The sequence below is a fragment of the Cricetulus griseus genome, chromosome 5, assembly GCF_003668045.3.
Source record: "Cricetulus griseus strain 17A/GY chromosome 5, alternate assembly CriGri-PICRH-1.0, whole genome shotgun sequence".
Lineage (NCBI taxonomy): Eukaryota > Metazoa > Chordata > Mammalia > Rodentia > Cricetidae > Cricetulus > Cricetulus griseus.
In genome coordinates, this window is record NC_048598.1 from 4,129,406 (window position 1) to 4,156,273 (window position 26,868).

At 46.8% G+C, this 26,868-nt stretch overlaps 1 protein-coding gene across 1 annotated transcript in view; it reads left to right on the plus strand.

The window, feature by feature from the left end:
* Positions 1 to 26,868, plus strand: part of Rps6kc1 (ribosomal protein S6 kinase C1) — a 124,423-nt gene that overhangs the window by 22,815 nt on the left and 74,740 nt on the right. Inside the window, 3 exon segments of the mRNA XM_027418705.2 lie at positions 5,771 to 5,886; positions 8,677 to 8,770; positions 15,261 to 15,620. Of these exon segments, the coding sequence (XP_027274506.1) occupies positions 5,771 to 5,886; positions 8,677 to 8,770; positions 15,261 to 15,620 (570 nt within the window).

The following is a 26,868-nucleotide window of genomic DNA, read 5'->3' on the forward strand; positions in this document are numbered from 1 at the left end:
TCCTTTGATACCTTTCTGTTTACAGTGTGGTTTGCTTTTTGCCCCTGATGTTGCTGCTAACCTTTGTGGCCACTTGTACTGCCACTGTGCCCAGCAAGCATGGGCAAATGCCCCGGATCTGTTAGTCAAAGTGTCTTCTTTTGAAGCGACTAGGCTAGATGTGGTGCGCACCTGTAATCCTAGCATTCAGGACACTGAGGCAGGAGGATCACGAGTGTAAAGCCACCCTGAGCTACAAAGTCAAGGCTTGTCTCAAAAACAAGAAAAAAAGGAAAGCAAAAGTGAAGTCAGCAGTGTGAGGAGCCTTTAGCGTTATCTCTAAAACTACCCCAGAGAACATTCTCTATAACTAATCTTTGCTTCTTAATAAATGGTGACGTCACCGAGAGTACGTTCTGGGTCTGCCGAGTGCAGGGAATAGGTAACCACAGGTAGAGGGTAAAGTGCTGAATTTGCTGGAGTTGTGGCACATTTTTCCCTAGCAGTCTCTTCAGTGGATTTCCATAGTCACCCCGTCCCCTGTGTGCATAGGAAGTGCCCACGAATAGTGGGCAGGCATTTGGGTACCAGAAATTCTCTTTGTCTTCTTAAAGATGGTTAGGGCCAGAAACGACTGTTGTTTATATGGAGTATAGCCAATGCTGTTACCATAGTAGCAACTAAAGGAGAAGAAAAGAAAAGAAAGAAAAGAAAAGGGGGACAAAGGGAAGAAGAAGACAGCTGGATTTGAGCCAGATTTAAGTTCTGTGGTGTGACCTGCTATCTGTGGGTCCAAGTCCTTGAGGAAACCCAGTCACAGATGATGCTTTTGGGAAGGAGGTGCATTTACCTGAACACATTCCTCTTTGGCAGAACAGAACTTTTTAGAGATTAACCCCTGCAGTGTAGCGGTACCGTAGACTTTGAAGCTCCATGAAGGAAGGAATGACGGTTCTTGGGGGGTCTTGCGAAGGCTCCTGTTGCCTCGGTTTGACTTTGTGATGTCATCCTTAGCCCCTGAAAAGTACTTTTCTAGGGCTGCAGAGACGGCTCAGCAGTTACGAATACTGGCTGCTCTTTTGAGGACCCCTGGTTTGGTTCCCAGCACCCACAAGACAGCTAGCTCACTGCCATCTGCAGCTGCAGTTCAGTTCTGATGCCCTCTTCTGACCTCCCAGGCCCCCGGGCACACATGAGCTGCACAGACTTACATCAGGCAAACACTCACCAGAAAAAAAAAAAAAAGAAAATCGTAAGAAAAGACAAATATTTTGATGCCCATGTTTTACAGATCTTGCAAATGGTACCTGGTTTGGTTAGATGATGCCGGCAAATGCTTATATGGTCAGAGATCTCTAAAAACATTTGGTCCTGGGAAGCTGGAAAGCTCAAGGTGTCTCCTGGCTAGAATTTTCTCACCAACAACAATTCTGTGGGTGGTCTTCCTGGAAGTGTTAGATTTACTTTTCTTTTTTGAGGAAATGTTGACCCCTACCCAAGTCTGACTAATCAGTTTGTTCTGTTTCACAGAATTTTAAAGAGAAGAGTTCTCCAAGGGCCAGGACTTAGTACGTTTAATAACTGTTATGGTTTCATTGAGGGTATTTTCTAAGTGAAACTGCCATGAAAATTTTTAAAAATATGAGTTAGTAGCAGAAAGTAGTGAAAAGATTATTAGCATGTTTGGTGCTGTGGCCTGGCACCCTGCTAAGAGGGCCACACTTCTGCTGCCATTGTGTATAGACCATTAGTGCAAGTGTCAGCACAGACAGATGCAGCAACTGCCATGGTGTTATCGCATGGTGATTGGCCCTCAGGACACCTTGCCACACTTGGGAATGAGTATCATGAGTATTGTCTTAGTCAGTGTGGCCCCCAGGACACCTTGCCACACGTTGGGAATGAGTATCGTGTGTATTGTCTTAGTCAGTGTGGCCCCCAGGACACCTTGCCACACGTTGGGAATGAGTATCGTGTATATTGTCTTAGTCAGTGTGGCCCCCAGGACACCTTGCCACACGTTGGGAATGAGTATCATAAGTAGTCTTAGTCTGTGTTCTACTGATGTGAAGAAACACCACTGACCACAGCAACTCTTGTAAAACAAACTAAAACAAAACATTTAATTGAGGTGGCTTGCTTTCAGCTTCAGAGATTTAGTCCATTATCATCTTGGTGGGAGCATTGCAGATTACAGACAGACACGGTGCTGGAGAAGGAGCTGACGGTTCTCTGAATCCACTGGCGGCAGTAAGAGAGAGACCCTGGGTTTGGCATGATCTTCTGAAACCTCAAAGCCCACCCCCAGTGACACACCTCCTTCAACAAGGTCACAACTCCTAATCCTTTCAAATAAGGCCACTCCCTGGTGACCAAGCGTTCAAGTCTATGAGCCTATGGGGGCCATTCTCATTCAAACCACCACACAATACCACAGTCTGAAGCTGTTGGGAATGTCCTGGGATTAGAAGGGTGCATGAAATGTGTGCAAGTATGCATATACAAGACATGTATGTGTATTTAGTTTTCTCTCATCTAAAGTTAATTAATTAGTTGATTTGGACACAGTGTCATTCTGTGGTTTTTGCGGCTTGGAACTTGCTATGTTGATTAGGCTGGTCTCAGACTGACAGAGATCTTCCTTGTTCTGTCTCCTGAGTGCTGGGATTAAGTGTGTGCAGCACCATGGCCTGCCTGAGCTACATTTGTGAGTTAAAGCAAACATTGACCAGCTCTGTGTTTAGTGAGATCTCATCTGTAGAGAGCCGACACTCTAGCTCTGTGTGAAGAGAGCCTGCCCACGTTGACAGCTTCTGAGAGCCAAGGGGGGTTGTTTGATCTTTTGTAGACTGTGAATTATTTCTGCTTCTATTCCAAACCATAGGTGCTTATAGTAATATTAATCCACTATTTTTTGTGTGAATGTGCATGGTTATACACTCGTGTGCATGCATTTCACCTTACTTTTTGAGACAGGGTCTCTCACTGAACCTGGGCCGGCTGACCAGCCGCCACCCAGGGTGCCCTGTGGGATTTGAAGTTCATGATGCTGTGCTTGGCTTTAGTGTGGTCACAGGGGATCAGAACCAAGTCCTCATGCTTGCGTGATGTCCTTGTTAGTTCTTTTGGTTAATTTGACACAAGTTAGAGTCATTTAGGAAGAGGGGACCTTAACTGAGAAAATGCTACTACCAGACTGGCCTGTACGGTTGAAGGTTAAGGTGGGTGAAGCCCGTGGAGGGTTGTGAGTTGTGTAAGAAAGCAGGCTGAGCAGAGAGAGTGAGGAACATACCAGAATACATCCTCAGTGGTCCTTGTATCAGCTCCTGCTCCAGGTTTCTGCCTTGAGTCCCTGCCTTGACTTTGTGTGGTGATGAACTGTGGTGTGGAATTGTAAGCCAAATAACCATTTCCTCAGGTCACTTGGTTGAGGTGTTCATCACAGCAGTAGAACTCTAACTCTGGACACATGGCAAGAACTTCACCCACCTAATGAGCGGATTACCAATACGGAGTCAGGTGAAGATATTAGGGTATTTATTAGGGAGATGCCTTAGTTATGGAGCAAACTAGCCAGCGAGCAGGGAACGAAGTAAGTAGAGCAAGCCAAGGGAAGAAAGAAGGGACCCCATGTGCTCGCCCCTCACTCTTAAACCTCCCTCAAGTCACCCTAGTGGGCGTGGTCAGGTACACCTGTAGGCAGCCCCGAGGAGGCATGGTTATGGTGCCCCCTACACCCACCCAGCCATTTCTCCTCTGACTTAAGTATTCTTTTAAAGAGAGAAGTATTTTGGGCAGTGGTTGTAAGTATAGGCTCATGATTTCACCTGTTTGACTACTGAATTTTTCTCAATATTGAATATTTTATAGAGTGTTTCCGCTCAGATGTTTGTTGTACTTATTGGGATGTTTGACATCTTATTTCCAGGCGATGCGATGGGTAGGGAGTCCAGAAGGACAGGGAAGTATTGCTGTCTTCAGCAGAATTGGTTTTATTTGTTGCATATGAAGTGAGAACAACGGACAGTCAGATTTAGCATCCTGGGTCATCCTCAGTGTGGTTACATGTGGTACAGTTTTGTACAAGATAGAGGAAGCTGGTTTCTTCTGCAGTTTGGAAGCCTGGGTACAGCCTGGGATGGAAGTGCCACAGTGCCTAAAGCTCCTGCTTTGTCCCCTCTGCCTCCCACATCACTGTCTTTCCTGGCAGCAGGAAGGGACCCAGAAGAGGACAGGGAGAGACTGTTTGCTGATACCTCTCAGTGGATTTCAGGGAAGCAACAGCATGCCTTATGTCCCTATTCCGTTGGTCAGACCTCAGTCCCCACCTACAGGGAATGATACAGTCTCCCGGCTGGCGCATGTCAGGGGAAAGTCAGGGACATTTTTGATAAGGGGGAATGTGAAAGGCTAGACATTGTGGCATTTAGTTTCAGCACTCAGGAGGCAGAGGCAGGCAGATCCTCTTTAGTTCTAGGCTAGCCAGAGCTTAGAAAAATTTTATTTGGTTAGTGGCGGTGACTTGTTCTGTAGGAAACCAGAATTCCAGCTGGCAGGAGCCATGTGGCTGATTGCCACTGGCCTTTACCAGGTCCCATGCTCTTGATGGGGGTGAGAGCGTGTGGAGTTCTATAGAACTGACTCTGTAGTCTGTCTGTGGCTCTGTCTTTCTGCTTGTATTTCAGTGTACTCTGTAAGGTCTTCTGTAAGAATGTTCCACTGTGAGACAATTTTTACAGAGGGTTTTTCTGTCTTCATCAATCAGAGACAGCCACAGAGATTTGCCAGCATGCTTTGTGTGCTAGACACTCTGAAAATTCAGACACCGTGATGATCTGTGTAGTGTGCAAGCTTGCTGTGGCCACAGGAGACTCAACAGTCTGTGACTCAGTTTGTCTGTGGGACAACTTCTAGCAAGGAGTGCAGGAGCTTGTGTTTTAATCCAGGTCTGGCTCCATATCCTCTTCCCCCCAGTACAAAAGCTTTTAAACCTTGCATGGATATTTACCACAGGCAGGACACACGGGTGAGGGATCTCCATGTCCTGGTATCCAGGACTCTGTCAAATTCTCTGCAAAACCACTCAGAATGTTTTCAGGCTCTGAGGACACTGCCCTTTCAATGTGGTATTTCTAAAACCTTACAAGTCAGCCAGTGTGATGCAGGACCCGTGGCGTGTCAACAGGTGACCTGATGGGAAATCTCTTACGGGCGTTCACACTGTATGTATCATTAGAGCTTGTGCGAGAGCCACCGTGCCTTCCCATCCCCTTGTTGAGTGGAGCATGCCTGAGCTGGACGCCTCTTTTCTCACGAGCAGGCCACCAGCAGCACATACGGAATTCAGCATAAAAGCTTTCTGCTTCAAGCTGAGGTTCCTGACCCCACTGCCAATACAGATGTCCCATAATTCCCTCTCTTCAGCCTCCTCTTTAAATAAAAAAGAGTAGAAAAGGGAAAATTATATGAGTAATTACAGTATTAAATTACTAGAGGAAGCTGTTTGAAGTCATTAAAATTCTCTTTTCAGCTTTAGTTTCAGGTGGCCGTCTTCTTACAGTGAGTGTCTTACACGGGCAGGACCTGGGTTTGGATACAGCCCATTTATCAGTTGGCAGTGCCATTTAACTTCATCAAAAACATTGTATGGCCTTGATGTGACTTGGAAGTTTGCGTGATAAGCACTGCAGATGGGCAGCATGGCCCATGGTGGCTTTGCTCCCTGAGCCTATACTGTCACAAAATCAAACTGTCATTCTATCCCTAAGTGCTGCCTCTCGTTGAATTCTAGGGCGGTTTGACAAAAGTGTTATTGAAGAGAGACGCCAGTGTGCTGAAGACCTGCTCCAGTTCTCTGCCAACATTCCCGCCCTGTACAACAGCAAGCAGCTCGAAGACTTCTTCAAGGTTCGTGGTCTTGCCCCTTGGTGTGTAGGCATTCAGGTGGAAAGCCCCATCTTTTGGGGTTTTCTTATTTACTAGGAAGTAGAAGCTTCTGTTGTCTGTGGCAGAGTTTCTGCTTTTGGTATAGAAACTGGAAGTTTTCAATTCATAGGTTTTTGTTTTTTTTTCAAGACAGGGTTTCTTTGTGTAGCTTTGGCTGTCCTGGAACTCACTCTTTAGACCAGGCTGGCCTTGAACTCACAGAGATCCACCTATCTCTGTCTCCCAAGTGCTGGATTAAAGGCATGCACCACCACCACCCGGTTTGGTGTCTCTGTTCTTAAGCACTTCTCCCATTTCCTTTAATTAGCTTTCTAGAAAGAGCTAAATGACTCTGTCATGCTTGTTTGCTCCTTTCTTTAGCAGAAAACACACGCTTGTATACCTTCAGCTTTTGGGTTATATGATCACCAAGACTCATGTGTGCAGGGATATTGAATTTCCCTGATGCTGGTGGATCTAGGTGAAGGTTAATTTTTTTGACCTTATGTAGTTGACTGAAGAAGGGCATTGCAGAGTCACAACCTAGAGTCATCCATGGTGACAATGTTGTCCCTGGTAGTTTTCTTGCTTCCTTTGTCATTATTTGGGATACCAGTCTCAGACTCTAACCTGCTGCTTATGCAAGCCCAGTGTGGGGCTTCAGGGTGAAAGTTCACGTGGTGCTGAGACTGTCTTCTAATGCTTCCCAGTTCTCCTTCGGAGTGGAGTTGGGGAGGGTTCCACCCTGCTGAGATGGGGAAGGCTGATGCAGGTCAGTGATGCCACGTGGCTCAGAGATTGGTCTGGGTGTTAATGAAAGTTAGGCAGGCTTTAAGCAGCGTAGAGGACGGTGTCTGCCCATTCTGTGACTTTGATGTGGGGTTCCTGATGTAGCTGCTACCGACTTTGTTTTAGACAGCAATGAGATGTGACATTGACAGTTTGTGAAGAGTGGACAGTTTCTGAAAAGTCAAGCTGATCTTTGTCCATTTCAGACAGTAAGACTTGGTGGCAGGTGCCACCTCTCTGTCCTGCTCTCGACTTCCTTTTGTGAAAACATAGTGATTTGACACCGTTCCTGTCTAATGCAGGCATTCACAGCAATAGCTTTTCCCCTGAGGATCCAGTCTCTTCGTGTATTTTTACTTCCGTTTTTATTCACTTCAGTGTATTTCCTGACTTATCCGTAATTTCTCTGTCAACCCATTGGCTATTTAGAATTGTGGTAACGTATTGCGTGGGAATCAAGATTCACTAGACTCAGTGGGGAGAAGGCACCTACACAAGGGGCGGGCGACCGCCTCAGGTTCCAGCTCTAAGGATCCTTCCTCCCAGGCTATTCCCTGTGACCCAACCGGAAGCAAGAAGGTTATATCCCAGAGAACATCCCCTGTGTACTTGAGGGACACCTATTCTTTTGTCAGATGGACATTTTTGTGAAGAGTTCACTTGAATCTTGTCAGGTGTTGAGGAGAGAGGGTCCGAATTTTTTTTGGCGTTTGACGTACTGATTATAGTGTTGGCGCAGAAACTGCTGACAGAAGACAGAAAGGCAGTGTTAAAGCACAAAGGGTTAGTATTTTAGTGAAGTCATTGCTTAAGGGTTATATGTCTGCTTGTCTGTGGCTGGAGTGTTCATTCCATAAAGTCCCATCTCTTGTCCCTGCCGTACCACTCTGGTGACTGCCATCTGTCTGAGTGTGGAAAAAGAAGCAATAGCTTGGAGACCTGAACTTGTAAACTTAGATGCATGGCTAAAGTAGTGATCACATGGAGAGTCCGTGTTAGTCAGTTTTGAAACACACTGTAGCCCCGTAACTCCCAGCCTGCCTTAGCCTCTCAAGTGCTAGGTTTGTAGGTATGAGCACCGCACCTTGCTCAATTATTTATTTATTTGTTTGTTTATTTATTTATTTTTACTATGTCTGTTCTCAGCAGTTAGGAGCTCTTGCTGTTCTTGCAGAGGACCTGGGTTGGTTCTTAGCACCTGCATTAGGTGTGTAACGCTGCCCGTAATTCCAGTTCCAGGGGATCTTACATCCTCCGGTTCTCTAGTTATGGCACACCTGTGGCATGCATACCTAAACAGAAGATAAAATAAAATAAAATAAAATAAAAACATCTCTTTGCTAAAGATACCTGGCATTTCTTTATGGTGTGCACAGGTGGCTTTCTCATATAAATGTTTTCTCAGATCACCTGAGTTGCTATTGATATGATATCATTTGTAATTTGGTAAAATCTAAAGGCTGTCTGATGGCCCACACTAGTTAAAGCATCAGGCCCTAAGGATACTGAGAGTTGACTAGCTGCTGTTTTGCTTTTTTTTTTTTTTTTTTTTTTTTGTAGTGATTCATTTTCTTAAAATATCTGTGGCAGATTTTGAACAACGTGCATCCACATTACAGCTAGGTATGGAGGTACATACCTTTCATTCCAGCACCCAAGAGGCAGAGGCAGAGGCAGGCCTGTGAATTCTAGGCCAGCCTGGTCTACAGAGTGAGTTTCAGGCCAGCAAGGGCTAGACAGTGAGACCCTGTATAAAAAAAAAGTTACATTAAACATGGTGGTATTATTTTAAAAGTATGATTTAAGAAAAATGAACACATTATCTTTAGAGCAGCTAAGGTTTGCAGAGAGATCCTGTGGAAGTCATTTAACCCTTGAAGCCTTTCTTAGAACCACGGCAGATGCGCTTTCCTGATGTCCTGTGAAGGGTTAACCCAGGAAGTGGGTACCTTGTGAGCCTTGTTTACTGCTGATCTTTTTCAGGGTGGGATAATTAATGATGGCTCTGCGTTAATTGGCCCTGCTGAGGAGTACCCAGAGTCCCTGCCTGACACCTTCCCTGAGTGTGGTACGGAAGGTAAGAGACTTCTTTCTTCCTGTGTTCCAAAGGTTTAGCTGCAGGAGACGCGTGTCACATGGGGTTGTGCAGCAGCTGTCTCCAAGAGGTGGGCACCTCACATTTGCCCGGCGGCTTTGCTCTTTCTCCCTGCTGTATGAAATAGTGACTTGCCAGGTAGTTCCCGGCAGTTTCTCACTGATGACACAATGAGGAAGTCCGATGTCAGTAAGACGCCTGATGCACAGACATCAGCCTTGCTGTGTATGAGTGTTTCAAGTGCATGTGTGTCTGTGACCCACGTGGGAGTATTATGCTGACAGAGGCCAGAAGAGGGTGTCAGGTTCCCTGGAACTGGAGTTCTGGACAGTTGTGAGCTGGGACCTGAACCCGTAAGAACAAGTCCTCTTAACCACTGAGCCGTCTCTCCAGGGGGCTTAACTGCTTATGAACATCTTTTTCCTTTGGAAACTTGTGTGTTTTATTTGAACTACAGAGACGGTGGTGGGCATGGGAGCACAGCCCCTGGGAGCACTTCTCTCCTCTGCTTGAGGGATGCAGGTGGCCTTGCTGTTAAACTGTTAGATTTTGGATAGTGTTGTTTATTTAAAACTTTGGAGGATTAACTGGGAAGGTGCACAGTTATTTCAGTTGGATTAAGAAGCCTCTTTTACAAGGTTGGCTACGGCCTCTGTGGTGGCATGATTGCCGTCTAAGTGTGTGAAGATCTGAGTTCAGATCTGGAAAACCCCCACACAGTCAGGTGTGACAGTGTGCGTGTGCAGCCCCACTGTGAGGTGGGAGGTGGAGGCAGGAGACTCTCCAGAAGTGTGTAGGCCAGCTAGCCTGGGGTGTGCTGTGGCGAACCGGAAGTCCTGTTGCGGACAAGGTGGAGCTTTGGACTGACGCCCAAGGTTGTCCTCTGACCATAGGTGTGCTGTGTTATCTGTTTCCATGCTCACACACACAAACATGCATGACACACATACATGAGGATAAAAAAAAAAAAAACAAAAACCAAAAACTAAAACCCATGTTTATGTTTCAAGACAGTCACTTTAAATATCAACATCTTCAGTTGGTGGGGTAACTAATGACACAAGTCTGTTTTAAGATTAACCTAAACTCTGTATGGTGCGGAGTATCATGCCAAAATAGAAAGTACAACTAAAAGCAGTTTACATGTGAAGTAGAATTTTTATTCTACAAATGTCCACAAGGTGGCACCACGAGAACTCAAATCTTAAGGGCTGGGCTTCTCCATCCTGTGTCCTGGTGGAGTGGGTGCCTGTCAGCTTTTTGTTCTTAAGTGCGTGTTTCCTCACCGTAGTTCACTTTCCCTGACTAGTTAAAATTTGCCTCAGTGGGAAATCCTAAAATAAATCGGGATTTTTTCTGAAGATAAAGCCCAGTTGGACAATGACTGGTGGTGCACTTGGGAGATAGAGGAAGGAGAATCAGGAATTGCAGGCCAGACTCGCCTACGTGGTGAGTTTAAGGTTGGCGTGGGCTACAGAGTTCCTTCCTCAAAACACCAAACCAACCCAAACTCAACAAGTAAACAATAAAGGTAGGCGTGTATGTGGGCGTATCGTCGTGTGTACGTTGCTTGTAGAACAGAGGACACTCCAGGGCTCTTGAGGGTGATGCTGGATATTTGGAACTTTGTGGCAGGGTGGGCCAGATAAAAAGTTCATGATTTGTTATGGTCACCCAGGTTTTGGATTAGAAGGGACATTGGATGTTATCCAAATGCCTTTCTTTTTCAACTAGATATTGGAGTGTGGCGGGGTTTGAGAGTGTATTTGGTATAGGAATATCAGGGTGGGAACGGACAGCACTTGCTGAGCTCAGTTCCCAGAATCCGTGTTGGGTGGCGTCACAGCCTCTTGTAACCCCAGCTCTAGGGCACTCCATGCCCGACTCTGGCCTCACACACGCATGTGTAGGGTAACAGTGCTGGACCCCGGAGCCCACAGAAAGATGGCCAGTGGAACAACAGGCCCTTGAGCCAAAAGGGAGGTGGGCCAGAGCTTAGCCATGTTTCTGCTGGGCTGTACTTGGGAACAGAGCTGGCTTTTGAGGGCCCTTCTGTTCCCAGTAGAGACACCGCAGAGTCTCTGGGACTGTAGTTTCTCAAAGCTGATGCATGGGCTTCTCATTAGCCTTGTTAGTAGCTTTGGAACTGTGGAAGGCTGGTTCTTGGTTCCTAGCTGTTGCTAGCTGTCAAGTACCAGAACTGTGACTACCACAGGGCTCTGGATTTAGGGATTTTTCCTACAAGCTTATTTAGAAGGACTTCTTTCTTTTTTCTCTTTTAAAAAATGTATTTTTTTTTTGTTTGTTTGTTTGTTTGAGGCAGGGTTTCTCTGTGGCTTTGGAGGCTGTCCTGGAACTAGCTCTTGTAGACCAGGCTGGTGTTGAATTCACAGAGATCTGCCTGCCTCTGTCTCCTGAGTGCTGGGATTAAAGGCATGTGCCACAAATGCCCTGATTAAAAATGTATTCTTAACAATTCCATATATGCATACAATATACCCCCACACCCCCTCATACTTCCCCACTCTTTCTGGACCCCTATTTCTCCCCAATTAATTTCCCTCCTGCTTTTCCCTATTTAATTTAACAACCCACTGAGTTTAGTTAGGGTTTCTGATGAGTGTAGGTGTGTGGCTGTTAACCGAAGCATAGGTTTCTTTCCATGGCTACACTACTGAAGAAAAGTAACTGTTCTCCCAGTAGCCATTAACTGCCATCTGCTCCCAGCTAGGGATGGGGCCACATGAGCCTCTCCTCTAAGAAGGGCTTGTTTCTCCAGGAGTCAGATGGGATTCTGTCAGATCCTCATGCCCTCCACCTCCTGGTAATCTTGGTTCTGGGCTGGGTGATTTTTTTTTTTTTTTTGGTGCATGAGGCAGAAGTGATTGCTGCTGGGACAAGTAGACTCCTTTGGTCGACTGTGGCAATGTTTGAACCGCAGTTGAGTGGAGGCGATGAGCTAATAGTAATGAGGCCACGTGCTTTATATATAGTCACCCATGAGCGGCCGGCCACCTGTTGTCAAAGGAGGCCGATCTCTTTGTGCGGATGGTCTTCAGATGCGGGGCTCTGATGGCTCATAGTATAAAGCTCCCGCGAACAGCAGCTCAACCTTTTCCCCAGGCCCGCCTTTCAGAGATGGTGTCCCAGGCAGATTCTGCTCTACTGCCTGACTGCACAGTTCAAAGCCCAGAGGTGAGGGCAGGCTGGTGGACTGGGATGCTGAACACACCCTCGTGTCTGTAGCTGCTTTTTTAACAAGTCACCTGGGGCCCTCTAATAGCACCGAGACTGGGATCTCTGTGATCCACACCCGGGGGCAGGAGACTTTCATGGAACCTTTGGCTTCCCCTTGTATCACTTCCAAAAGGGTTTTGAGTGATGGTGCCGTGGAAGGGTGCGCATGTCCTAAGAGTCCCTGTGAGGATGGGTTGGCTGTAGGTTGGCTTAACTTTGACAGACAGTCTGTATGTTGTATGGAGTACCCGTGCTGCCCTGCTCCCCCACCCCCTGCCCTTCCTCCTCAGCGAGACCACAGCCTGTAGTGCTCCTCGCTCCCTTTCTGGGTTGCAGTCTCCACTTCATGTGATGCTCAGATGCACTAGGACCATAGCGAGTAGCAGCTGTCCTCTGGTAAATAAAGGAGGCATTGACTTTCATGTATACACTTGTGTTTTTCACACATCATATTTACATACTCTATGTGTGCGCACATACACATGCATTTTCCTTCCTGTCTGTACAGCACACGTGTGCAGATTTACATGTGGGTATTTACTGTTCATGTCTCTTCGTACATCTGTATGTGTGCACTTATGTGCGTAATTAGGATTACATTTGCTGATCAAATAAAGTTGCAAAAGCAGGAGGAAGTGAAACTATGTTCTTAGACTTTTGTGAAACCGAGTGTACATAATCACCTGCCTGCCTTCTGGCCCTGCTGTGAGAGGGAAGTCGGGTGCAGCGGGACAGCCGTGAGAGGGGCGTGGAGGTCCCAGCGAGGAGGCTGTGCTGTAGACAGGGCACTGTTCAACTTGAGAGCCATTGGAGAGCACACCAACATTCCCAGCCCTTCCCTTTTAATTATCTGGACGTGTAGAACTTTCCTCTAGCCGAATTGTTTGTCAATTTCAAACCAGCTGTCAGATAGCAGCAGCACTTAAGGAAATAAGTTCGCATTGACACTCAAAGTATTTTAAAATTACTGACAAAGTTAATCTAGTTTTTAGAAAAGTGGGTGAATAACTTGGATGTTGCAGGAAGATTTGACTATAAAATGCTATCTACCAGATGCTGTCTGCGTGGCCAGAATGCTCCCCATGTCCAGTGATATCCATTTGAAGCTGTGGGGTTAATGAATTCGGTTCCTTTTTGGAAACAAGGACCCTAAGAATTTGAAAGAAAAAAATAAACAAATGAAAACAATGCTGTATGGATGAGGTGCCAAAGTCACGTATAAAGCTGATTTGAACATGGAGCTTAGCTGCTGGTCGCGTGTTCTTACTTTTACTTTCTTTGCTAGGAAGTGAGCAATTTGAGGCTACCACAGGCTGACAACCTGGCCCCCAGCTGTTTTCCTATAGCCTGTGAACCAAGAATGTTCTTTTGCATTTTTAAATGGCTGAAAAACCACAAAGAAAATTGTTTTTTGATGTGGCATTACATGCAATTAAAGTTTTAGTGTCTACAGCTAAAATGAGCCATGCTCACCTGTCCAGGCCAGTCTGCATGGCATCAGGTGGCTACAGCAGACCATGCAGCTGCAGGGCCTGAAGTATTTACTGTCTGGCTCTTTATTGACAAGGAAGTTGCTGACCCCTTATCTTAGAATTCTATAGTCCGATTCACCTGCAGTTTTCATTCTTAGCGTTGCCTCCTGTGGAAATAACTTCTTTTGGAAATGTCTTTTTCTGAAAACTTGACATTTCATAGTCAGTGGCGGTGCTGGTCCAGGGATGTGTAGTTCAGTCGTGTGCAATGTGGTAGGCTTGATCCACAGAATCATCAAAAAAAACCCAAACCCTGCCAACTGAAAGCCAGCAGACGGCAGTGTAGACCTCCTTCTGTGCCTGACGTGCTCCAGGCAGTGTGATCGTGAGTCTTGACTCCTAGAATCTGCGGCTCCATGAAAGTTGAGACCTGTATGTGTTCCTGAGGCCTCCAAGGGTCCACAAGGCCAAAACCTTTTTAAAAATGCAGTCACCTCTGCACTGAATGTCACACACAAAACCAGTGAGGGTCGAACTGTTGGAGACGCTGACACTGAACTAAGGTTTCCATCACTCATGGGAAAGCAGCATGCAGCAGAGGGGAGGGAGGCGGGTGTGAGCAGAGGGAGGCCATTTTGCTTATGTCAGTGGATAAACAGGAGTCATTACACTGTGTGTTTGGTACATTTTTTTTATCTTGAAATGAATGATCTGACTTTTCAAAGAAAAGAGCTCGTAGCATTTGTTTCCAGTTAAAGTTTTCCTCCCCAAGTTAGGATTTTTTTTGTGTGTCACTTTTGTCTGCCGCTTTGATTGTGACATTTCCCAGTGTGATTTTTATGCCATAATAATGAAATGGGAGTTTTTATCCTTGGGAGAATTGTGGCACTCAGGGAACTGACATGTTAAAAATAATTGATTTGTTAGGCTGTAAACAGCATAGATAAAAGATTATTCAAGACAGACCACTGGGTTTAAATGCAGTCAGCCCTACAAATTTCATTGTTGAGATTTTATGTATTCCACATTGCAGCCCTCTTTAAGAGCACTGTAGAGTTTTGTAGTAAGACAAAATGACTCAGCAGGTAAAGGTGTTTGCTGCCTGTCAACTTGAGTTCGGACCCCAGGTCCGACATGGTGGAAGGAAAGAACTAACTTCACAGTGCTCCCTGACCTCCACACACGCTCCTCCCCACCTCCAAGTGATAACTCAGGGGGACACAGTAAACACAGTTGTCTTACAACACTTTCCCTTTTATCCACATCTTCCAACCACAACTGTGTGATGACAGACAGGGCCAGGGCCAGGGAGTCCTCATGTTCTGTTTAGCCAGACACAGAGACTTGAAAAATATCAGATTGCCACTTCTCCCAATAAGTATTTTTTTCTTTTGACAAATGTAGTTATTTTTTATAAAGTACATTAATGTGTAATAATTATAGTGTTTTATTTTGAGAGATTTATTTTTATCTTATGTGTATGAGTGTTTGCCTGCATGTATGTCTGTACCATGTGTGTGCCTGCTGCCCTCAGAGGCTGCAAGAAGGTGTTGGATTCCTTAGAACCTAGGTTATAGATGGTTGGTTACAAGGTACAGTACAGCATCTGATGCCCCAAGCTGAGACAGTCTGCTAGAACCTGCCAGCCACCAGCAGGCCATGCTGCCCTGGCTGAGCAGGTTATGGGAGAGTGGGCGTATGTGTGGCTTGTGGCCCTGTGGCTACTGCTAGTCTCACGTTGACTTCTGTGCTCCTCGCTCCAGGCTTCTCCAGTGATAGCGACCTCCCGTCCCTCACTGTTGACGCAGACTCCATTGCAGAGGTGGACGATGGAATGGCTTCCCGTCAGGGTTCTCCCAGTAAAACTTTTGGTCTGAGTCTGTCTGCGGATTCTTCGGCAGCAGGGGCTGGCGCTTCTGACGGTGAACCGAGCAAAGCAGAAGACCGGGAAAGCCGGACCCTCTTCCCCAGCAGCTTAAAGCCGAGGCTGGGCAGGAGAGATTACCTGGAGAAAGCAGGGGAGCTTATCAAGCTGGCCGTGAAGAAGGAGGAGGAAGACGACTATGAAGCTGCCTCTGACTTTTACAGGAAGGGCGTCGACCTGCTCCTGGAAGGAGTGCAAGGTACGGTTTGCCCGCAGTGCGTCCTGGCACAGCTGTGTGCTGTGAGAGATGAGAACCATCGGTACCGAGTCCAACACTCTGCGTCTCCTGTGCTCAGGGCTGGAAATGACATCATCACAGGTGCTCAACACTGTGAGCAGCGTCCCCACAGGCGCTGTGTGAATGGATGGCAGTCTTCCTCCTGACTTGACCGTAGAATTCTCAGAGAGTGCTGACTTTACTCTCAGTGACTGTCACCTTCACCTAGTTAGTGCAAGTGACAGGAAGGTGTGGGTCCCAGCACAATTTAGTGTCTCTAAGTAGAACTTACCGATTTTCTCTTTTTAAGTACCAGGATTTATTTTTCATCACAGACGCAGAATAAAGTGCCCCGTAGTTAGTGAAGTGACTTCTTGGACAGGACGTAATACTCAAAGGCCAATGTGACTTTCTTCAGGGTCTAGAAAGCCATTGCTGCCTCGGTTCTGTGCTCTTTGACCTACTGATTCTCATCTACTGACACTTCCTTCAGTATTTTCTCTCAGTACACATGGTACCCTGTTATTCTAGAACCTTCTCCTGCTCTCTTTCTAGTGTGTGTGTGTTCCCACACTGCTTCCTATCAAGCGTTTTGACTGACTTTCTCCTTAGAAAACACCCTTTTTAGATTTTACTGTATGTCCATGAGTGCTTGCCTGTGTGTGTCTGTGCGAATATCACATGTGACCTTGACTCCCTGGGAGGTCAAAAGAAGTCATCAGGCCCTGGAACTGGAATTACAGACAGCTGTGAGATGTGTTGTGTGGGTGCTGGGACCTGACCCAGGATCCTCTGGAAGAACAAATTGTGCCCGCAGAAGCAACAGACCCTCTGGAGCTGAAGTTACAGTTGGTTGTGAGCCACCTGCAAGAGCAGTATCGCTGTTCACTGCTGAGCCGTTTCTCCAGCCCCCATCTCCAGACTTTGTGTTGGGCCGTGGAAGTATGTGTGTATGTTTGCTAACTGTTGCTGATGGAGCATTCTGACCTCGTCTCCTCTTTTACAAAAAGGGGTCATGAGATGCTCTTTTCTCATCCATTTCCTTCCTAGTTTCTAAGATTTTGTTGCTCTTCTTATTTCTCTTAGCCTCTGCTCTCGAAGGGCTTTGCCCCAGGCCACTGTTTCTGCTGTCGTGCTAGTGCCCCAAGCCACTGTTTCTGCTGTCATGCTAGTGGTGTCTCAGGAGTGCAGAGATGAGTATGTACCACTGTCATCCTTGCCTGGAGGTTCAGGTTGCCAGTGTCAGCCTGTTTCAGAAGCTGGGGTCCCAGAGCTGTCAACATCTATATACTTGGAAACAAAAGGAGTGGACTCTTTCCATCTTGGCTAGTGGCTGTCATCTTGCTGATGTTGCTGGATGCAGTCATTTGATTGTATCATTTGATTGTGACATGGCGTTTCAATAGCTGATTCTATCTGTGAAACTTCAGCTTTTAAAATTTTATTTTAGCTGAAAGTTCTAACATTTCAAATTGAGAAACTAACTCTGAAGTCATTTGTTTTCATCTTTTGATTGGTGGATGATTTTGGACCCAATTTGATTTTTTAAGGCCTTTCATAGTCTGCTGGGGTTTGTGTGTGGAGTATTCTGTCTAAAGGGCTCTTCATTTCTGTTCCTTTCCCTAACTGTCATCTAGAGTTGGGGTTGACAGTGGCATCGATTGAGTTGCGTCTTTCTTCTCTGATGGTTCTCCATTTTTTCCAAACATAACCAGCTTGCAAAAACATCACAGGTATTTAATTGGCATGGGTGAGCCATATCATTGTGACATCCTTCTGTCTAAAAGTTATTAGGGACACTTCATAATGTTGCCACTTGATGGCACCAGAAAAATAAAAATAGTTGCTTCACGATGAGACGTGTAAGTGCAGATCAGCAAGCAACAGAGACTCACTCAGCTGGTTATTTACTCTGCATTGAACTCGCTACCAAGCCCACTGAGGTCTGTCCAAAGTCCAGCTACCTGTTTAATCTCTTTCTGTCTTTCTGTGCAATGTCTGTCTCAAACCACAGAGTCCCGTCTGCTCCTGATAGCATTTCATTGTTAATACGCCATCCAGAAAGAGAGCAGTTGGCCTGTAGTGTTTTATTGTTTACCCACCTCAAAATGGCTTTGTTTAGACAAACTATGAGACCCTCAGTTACCAAATTCTAGTTTTTTTCACTCAGCTTCCAGCTATGGGACTCTGATTCTTTATAAGGAACATGTTTCTGTCCGTGCAGTTTTGCACGTGACAATGTGTAAAGTGTGGCTTCAGAGCAGGGAGCACAGTCTGAGGACTCTGCAGAGTGAGCACAGTCTGAGGACTCTGCAGCGGGAGCACAGTCTGAGGACTCTGCAGAGGGAGCACAGTCTAAGGACTCTGTGGCAGCACAGTCCTCATCACCCTGTGGATCTGTGAGTGTTGTCCTTGGGCCTCTGGCTTGTTCTTGGTTTGACATTCATGCTCAGAAAAGACCCATCCTTGGGGAAAGTTTATTCTGGTGTGACAGAACTGTCACTGAACTGTCCTGGGAGTCAGTGAGACCTACAAATAAAGACCTGAGGCTCAGCTCTTTCTAGGCAGTTGTTCTCATGACTGGTGTGGGACTGTGGGCTTTAAAGGTTGTAAAGTGCCGCTGCTTTTCTTACTAACTAGCATTTCATAGCAGAGACTAATGTAAGCATAGTGGCACAGACCTGCCCAAGAGCAAGAGCATCCTGCTGGGGGGTGGGGTTTGCCTTCTGTGACCTCAATTTTACTAGAGATGGTTCTCAAAAGGAAGGAAATGCCGTTTTCTAGACTCTCAGGTTGCCATGGATTTAAAAGAGAGAGTCTGAAAGTCAAGGTTGTAGGAATGGACTTGGACCTTTGTAGAGAATGGGTGGTCCATTCCACACTGTCCTTCCATGTTCCGTGTCCTCAGAGTGGACTTGTGGGGAGAGTTAGTATAAACAGCATGGCAAACGGATGGCGAAAGGACTAATGAATTGTTTAAGTAGTGGCAGAGGTGGCGGCGGCCGCAGCGGGCACAGGCTGCCATGTATTAAATGCCCATCTCAGCACCAGCGTTTTTCTTCTGTTATTTTTAATTTTCAGGAAAGCCAAAGCTGAATTCTAGCTGGTCGTACTGGGCATTGTCTGGGGACCCTGAAATTTAGAGGGTGCAAATAGTTGATACAATGACCTAAAATGGTGGCACTTAATTAGTAAGAATAATGATTTAAAACTGGAATCTGCCGGATGGCAAGCATCGTTCCTGTCCCACGTGTGGTTCCCCTGGGAATCAAAAGGCTGAGCTTGCTGCCTTTGGCTGGAGTGTCTTGATTGCCGCAGTGGCATGCTTACTTCCCCTCAGGTCACTTCAAGCCTCACTTTGCGGTGAGCAGGCCGAGGCCCCAGTGGAGCTGTGCTGCTGTTGGTCAGGGGTGGTGGTGTTGAGCTGGGGTGGTGTTGAGCTGGGGGGGTGGTGTTGAGCTGGGGGGGTGTTGAGCAGGGTGGTGGTGTTGAGCTGGGGGGTGGTGTTGAGCTGGGGGGGTGTTGAGCAGGGTGGTGGTGTTGAGCTGGGGTGGTGGTGTTGAGCTGGGGGGTGTTGAGCTGGGGTGGTGTTGAGCTGGGGGGTGGTGTTGAGCTGGGGGGGTGTTGAGCAGGGTGGTGGTGTTGAGCTGGGGGGGTGTGTTGAGCTGGGGGGGTGTTGAGCTGGGGTGGGTGGGGGGTGGTGTTGAGCTGGGGGGGTGGTGTTGAGCTGGGGGGGGTGAGCAGGGTGGTGTTGAGCTGGGGGTTGAGCAGGGTGGTGGTGTTGAGCTGGGGGGGTGTTGAGCTGGGGGGTGTTGTTGAGCTGGGGGGTGTGTTGAGCTGGGGGGTGTTTGAGCTGGGGGGTGTTTTGGGGGGTGGTGTTGAGCTGGGGGTGGTGTTGAGCTGGGGGGGGTGTTGAGCTGGGGGATGGTGTTGAGCTGGGGGTGGTGTTGAGCTGGGGGGTGTTTTGAGCTGGGGGTGGTGTTGAGCTGGGGGGTGGTGTTGAGCTGGGGGGGTGGTGTTGAGCTGGGGTGCAATCTAGGCTTTTCCACATACAAACCTGTTTCCTGGCACCCCTCACCCAGTTCTCTTGATCGCACGAGCCTTGTGACACGGAGACACACGTATTCAGTTGTGCACTGGATTTTGCACATTGCTCCCTTCCTGTCTCTTGTTCTACGAGCTTCTGTCCGTCCAGGTGATCATCCCGCAAGCATTGTTTACATGTATGTACCACGTCCATACCATGCAGAGACAGTGAACTGAGTCATGTTTGTGATGGCTCTTCCTAATGACACTCCTGTCAGCCCTGGTGGTGTGGTGCACGTCTTGTTGACGGTTTGGTGAGTTTTCTGTCCGGCCACACCTGTTTTTCAGGGACTTGGTGGCAATGCCACAGTTGTCCATTTCTCCTTCCCCTATTCCTTTTTCCTTTGACATCTCCAGTACACATAATGAAGGAGATTTATAATGAAAATTCTCCAGAGTTATTATTGAAAAGTTTTATCTTTGGAAATTCTGTTGATGCCTGTCACCACTGCAACTGGTTCCAGTGTTACGACTTAGCTTAGAGACGATGCAATTTCCTTTCTGTTGTTTTCATTCTGGCAAAAGATTTAATAGTGACACCCAGCCTTTCCCACAGTGCACACCACCCCAGTCAGACGATGAGTGTGCCCCATGCTTTGCTGTTCTGTCTTCCTGGGCTCTGCTTCTTCGTAGAAGAAACCATGGACTCATATGTACTTCTAGGGGACTGTTGAGTCACCAGGTGGGCTCTAAGTTAAGCCATGTGTCCAGTGGCTGGTTTTAGGACATGCCTGGACCTTGCTGATGGGGCTGCACTCTGTCATCCATGCTTAGAAGCTGTATGAAGCAGTTTCAGTCATTGGTTCTTCCCATGGACGAGAGTTGCTCACCTGGGGCTGGAGAGATGGCTCAGAGGTCAAGAGCACTGGCTGCTCTTATTGAGATCCTGAGTTCAATTCCCAGCAACTACCTGGTAGTTCACAACCATCTGCAATGAGATCTGGTGCCCTCTTCTGACCTGCAGGCATAACACTGTATATATAATAAATAAACAACAAAACAAACAAAAAAGAGTTGCTCACACATTTGGAAACCCTGTGGATCATCACGTTTGCTTTAAAGTGGACAGACAGACAGGCAGGAAAGTGTGGGTCTGATGGAGGGAAGCAAGGCTCTCTGTTATTATTGGATCTTAGAAATGGAAAATGCCCTTTAACCCCGAGTTACTTGTCTCCCCGCTTAGTGCTATAACATCATATTATGGACGCATTTCAAGTTCCCTTTACCCGTCGCTCACTTCAGCACAAACATTGCTGAGTGAGCATAAGGACAGCTGTGCGAAAAGCTGGTGTGTTTTTGTCCATATGTGTGCCTGTTTTGGGAAGGGGTCTGTTGTTCCCTGCTGTGAATGCTCGGGTGTTTGGCCACCTGGTGACCAGGGATTCTCTTGCCTCCAGGTTTCCCCAGGTGTGCTGGGCTGTGGCTTTAGGTGGGTGCCGGGTCTGAACTCTGATCCCCACACTTGCACTGCATACCTTTTATCCACCATCTCTCCAGCCCATGCAGCACCTCTGTCGGCCCAGAAGTCGCTGTTCCCACCAGGCTCTCTGCCTTGTGAGTGCTGGGATCACAGGTGTGCACCATGGGGTGTGGCTTTGAGATGGTGCAATGTCCCCTAATCCAATGGCTTCCCTCCTTTTGCTTATGAACCTCTATGAGAGTTCCCCCCTTCTCTTTTGGTCTAATTTTGACTCTGGGGCACCTGGCAAGCTTAGGTATTTTGCATTTCCGTAACAGACAGTTTGGGTTCTGATAAGAATTGCTTAGGTTCTGTGAGTGGTTCCGGTGCTGTCCTTTCTTGACAGTTCGTCTTCACTGTGGACTGAGAGGGAGGTCTCCCACGGCCTTATTTCCTCCGCTTTCTGCAGGCTCTCACTGTTTACAGTGAGGGGGCCTTTACTTCTGAGTGGAGTTCCTGCTCACTTTGGGGTGCTCTTCTTATGAATGGAATTACGTTTTGTTTTGTGGTAGATTCATTGTTGGTGATTGTAGGTTCAGTTGCGTTTATATGTTGATCTGTCTAGCACCTTATTGAACTGGCTTGTTACATCTGGTTGTTTTGCTGTGGACTGTCTGGCATGAGCACATGCGCACATACGTGAGTGTGACGCACTATTTGTGAATAAAGCAGGTTTCCCTTTGGCCAGGTGTGCCCCCTCTTGTTCTTGCCTTGTGCCTGGCAATTTTCAGAAAGCAGGCAGCCTTGGCAGGTGCTCTCCATCTTCCCATGGGCGAGGTTCATCTGTGTAGATGCTGCTGAGCCCCTCCTGGGTCTCATTTCTTTTTGTCTTGCATTGGGGTCCAACGGTTGCTCTGCTACCACGCACCTTGCACCCATTCCCTGCTGTTGGCTGCTCTAAGAGTAAGTCTCCTTGCCACAGAGATTTGTGCTGTAATGTAAGTCATATTGTGGTTTTTGTTATTTCTTTTTATTTTGTTCATCATTTAATATGGTTGGGAAAGAGATCTTTTCAGTGAATTCTGTAATTTTTTTTTAATTCTAAAATAAAGATCGTACTTTTCCCTATAATTCAATAAATTGCCTTCATTGAGAGTTTCTCAGATCTTTTTTTTTTTTTTCCCTCGAGGCAGGGTTTCTCTGTGTAGCTTTGGAGCCTATCCTAGAACTCGTTCTGTAGACCAGGCTGGCCTCAAACTCACAGAGATCCTCCTGCCTCTGCCTCCCGAGTGCTGGGATTAAAGGCGTGCACCACCACCGCTCGGCAAGTTTCTCAGATCTTAACTGTTTTGAAGCTGCCTAGAAGAACTTTAAAGCCCTAAAATTGAGACTAAAAGTGTAAAGATTTGAAGCAGTTTAAACACCAGCAGCTTCCCTCTGTTTTCTGTCTCCACTGGCATACCAGTTTCTCTCTGAGAGGCAGGTTTAGAAGTGAAAAGTGAGCCAGCAGAAGGCAGCCGGAGGCGGTGAGCTCGGAGGACTATTGTGTGTGAGCTTGCAGAAAACCCTTTCCCGTTGTCATCCATGCTCACAGGTGAAGGCTTGTCTTTCAAGTGACCTCTAGTCCTCAGTCTTTCCTCTCAGACTGTGTATGGGTAACAAAACCCTTAGCAACTCAAAGAAGCTCCTGTACAAAGGACGTTAGCTTAGAAAAGTGCTGGGCTGTGCACTCACCTCCCCTTAGGGCCTCTGTCTTGTGCATAGCCCTACTCTGGACACGCACTGCACTTGCTGTTCCTTGCTCCAGGTGGAGCCCTGGGACCACGAGGGAAGAGGGTATCTTCCCTCATAGTTTTAATGAATGCCCAGAGTTTACTGGCCTGTTACAGTCAGTGCCCTCACTTGTTTTCCTGACTTGACAAGGGACAGTCACCCCTGCTGCACTGGGCAGACTTGTCCCTGGTTGGTGGACGCCTCCTACTGGATAGAAGAACTATTGACTGCACAAGAGTGGGCTAGCACCAGGGAAAACAAAACCAACTGACCTGGGACCCCCCTCCTCACCCTCCTGGTGGGCATGCACCCTTTGTTTACCTTCTGGTGGTTGTTATTTATTATTTCTTCAGCTGCCTGTGTAAAAAGGTTGTTTGCTGCTACTATTTGTAGTGATATCCTGTCTGAAGGTCAGAGAATGGAGCTTGCCTCTTGGTAACCATAGAGGTCTGGAGGTCTGTGCAGAGAGGCAGGTAACCATAGAGGTCTGGAGGTCTGTACAGAGAGGCAGGAAGTGAGCTAGCTGGGCCTCTACCTCGTTACCCTTGATTTGTCTATGCATATTTTTATTTTTTATATGTGTATACTTGATGAATTTCAAGGTAAATTATCAACATGATGTCCTTTTCCCATGATGCACATGACCAGAAAATGGGATCTTTCTAAATATTCGAAGAGAACAGCTGTAGAGGGAAGGTTTTAATAGTGGATTCAACCTGACAGCTGCCAAAATTAGGTACCTACTAAAGAGGATATACATTGCGTTTCTGTTGACTTCCTTGTTTTTGTCAAGCAATTTGCCATTTCACACAAATGGTCATGTTTGTTAAAATCAAATATAACTTCATGTTTTCTAAGACTGAATTCTGTGTGTTACGCATTAGGTCGACAAATTGCCGACCACTGAGCTATATCACGTGCAGCACTTAAATTCCTTTTTTAATTGAATGGGATGTGATAACATTATTCTGAGATAATTAAAGCATTATTTTATTGGCTGGTAGGTGGAAAAGACCACAAGGTCAGTAAAATGTTGACACGAAAGTTTTCTTGATGAGTTCAGAGCAGTGACGGCTCTAGAGGAAAGCCCTGTGTGGGGACGGTGAAGGACAAGGCCACCGAGAGAGAAGCAGGGAGTAGAAACACAGAATCCTGTCGTGGATTTTCTTACCAAGATCTCAGGAAGTGTCCTTAGAAGAAGGGAATGATGAGGAGCTGCAGTCCGGCCAGACCAGGCCAGTGGTGGTGACGGTCCTTTTGAATGAAGTGACCTAGTCCTTGTGGAAATGGAATGTAGTGTAATCCAGCAAGTGAAGCCCGTCAGCTCCATGGCCTGGCAGTCTCTAGAGCAGGTGTGGGGGCGGGGTCTCATTCTGGACTGGCTGGTGGGGTCAGGAATTCAGTGCTCCTTGATTGGAACTGGGCCCTCAGTCCCCAGCCTCGTTGTGTTAGCTCATGCCCAGCCATCAGTGACACTTTCACACAGCTTCTGCCTCAAGAGCCTTTTCTGGCCAGGCGGTGGCAGCTCACGCCTTTAATCCCAGCACTCGGGAGGCAGAGGCAGGAGGATCTCTGTGAGTTCGAGGCCAGCCTGGTCTCCAGAGCGAGTGCCAGGATAGGCTCCAAAGCTACACAGAGAAGCCCTGTTTCGAAAAACCAAAAAGAAAAAAAAAAAAAAAAAGGAGCCTTTTCTGTTTTCTCAGTGATGGTGTAGTCGGTTAGTATAAAGTGGTTTGCCAGGATCCCCGGAACCCATGGGAAGCCTGATTTGGTAGCTCCTGTCTGCAACCCGGTATTCCTACAGTGAGATGAGTGTCACACACAGGAGTTCCTCTGGAAGCTCAGGGACCTGCTGGCCTGCTGTCGGCAGTGATGATCAACAAGAGACCTGTCTTCCAGGGGCGGTGTGAAGACCAATACTGAAGGTTGACCCCTGACCTCAGACATGTGTTGTGGCATGTGTGTCCCATTGTTCCCACATGAGTGTCTGCTCAGCTTGAGAGCATGTGTGCATCCATCCCTACAGTTTCTACTGCTGGCCAACATGGGTAACAGGGACCATATATCCTCTTTCCTGAAGCAGAATGCCACATGTCAGTGAAGGGCCCTGGGTTCTGAGAAACAGGAACCAAAAGAAGCAAGACTCGTGAGTCCTTTGATTCTGGACCTCGGTTTCCCTAGGCTGTGGCGAAGGAAGAAGCTGGCACAGGGCTCCTGCAGGATTTCAGAGCTGAAGAGGTACAGTTAAACAGCCAAGAAGACCAAAGCTGAGCCACAGTTAGGGCTTGCTGGCTGGGGATGCAGGCCCTGTGTATCTTGTCTGGAGAGGAGGTTGCCACAGTGACAGCAAACTGTATCCCGGGAGCTCAGCACTCTGAGCAGTGCACACTCGTGTGAAGTCAACACTGAAGGAACAAGGGGCCACTCTCACGGACGGTTGTGCAGAGCTGAGAACCAGCATCTGCTGCAGAGAGGCATCCTGACTAATTCAACTGTGGGCAATGCTGGGATGCTGAGAAGCCACGAAGAAGGTGTATATCAAATGGTAAAAACAAGACCCCAGAGAATTAAACATCCTAAAATAGACTCAAGAACTAAAAAAACTATCTAAAACCCAACAAAGAAAAGTTTACTGTGGCCGAGAGCCAGTAAAACACCATTTGTTCAAAGAAGCCGGGAAGGGGACCTTAAATGAGGTACAAGTGAAACTCACTCGCAGCAGTGCCATAGGTGGTGGGGCCACCACACAGGGATTCATTCTAGCTGTTGCTGTGTGAGGGCGTCAGGCGGAAACAGGCATCACAGAAGCCCCAAGAGCACCACAGGGAAGAGCTACACTGTCAGAAAAAAAAGTACTGTGTGCAGGAGGTAAACTGTTTGAGAATTATTATTCATGCCCAGTTCATTGGGGCGGATGATGAGCAGTCGCTGTGAGCCTTAAATCTTGGTCAGGCCTTGTCTTGTGGCTGGTGGGTTGTCTGCCCCGGAGAATGTCTGTGTGTGCTTGTAAGCACTGTTCATTCTGATACTATGGTAGGGTGGTCTGCAGGTGCCATGCCCTGCAGGTCGGCTGAAATAGTGCTCAGTTCTTAACATCGTTTTCTGATTGTCTCTCCCTCTCTTTTTTCTTTTCTTTTCTTTTTGTTTCTCTCTCTCTTTTCTTTTTCTTTTATTTTTTTCAAGACAGTGTTTCACTATGTAGCCTTGGCTGTCCTGGATCTCTCTCCATAGACCAGGCTGGTCTTGAACTCACAGAGATCCACCTGCCTCTCCTCCTGAGTGCTGGGGTTGAAGGCGTGCACCTAGCCATTTTCTGTCTTTTATTGAGATGTCCCTAATATTGCTGAATTGTCTCTCTGTTTTGGTAACTTTTTCTTTCTCCCTTTTGAGGTCCTGATGGTAATTATTCCATTTCTGATTACTTTGCAATTCACACTATAGACTGTCTGGTTTTGTTTCTTGTTCTACTTTTTCATGCATTTTGTTGGATATTCATATAATATGCTATGATTATTTTTTACATAGCATAGTCTTTTCTGTCCTTTACCTGTTTGTTTTTTGTAATCAGAGTATCTTGCTCACAAACAAGGGGCAGTCAGATCCATTTTTAACCCAGCTGTGGAATTATCTGTGCTTCACACATTTAATGTGACTGGAGTTACCTCAGTTTTCCTGGTGTTGCTGTGGTTTCAGTTTTCTTCTTTTGTAGTAAGTAGATATTTCCCAGAATATCATTTCATCTTTCTTAAAGCTGTATCACCTTGCAGACTGCAGAAATAAACATTTTTGTTTGAAGTATCTACTTCATGGTAAGATTGTCCTAATTGCAGTAATACTAGCACTTTGCTTCCACGTTGCTTCCTCCATGTCTGCCTCCTTGGTTTTCTTCTTACATAGTCTTCATATTTTGATAAATGAGCCTTATAATGTGGTTTTACAGTTACTGCACTTGTAATCCCAGCACTCAGGAGG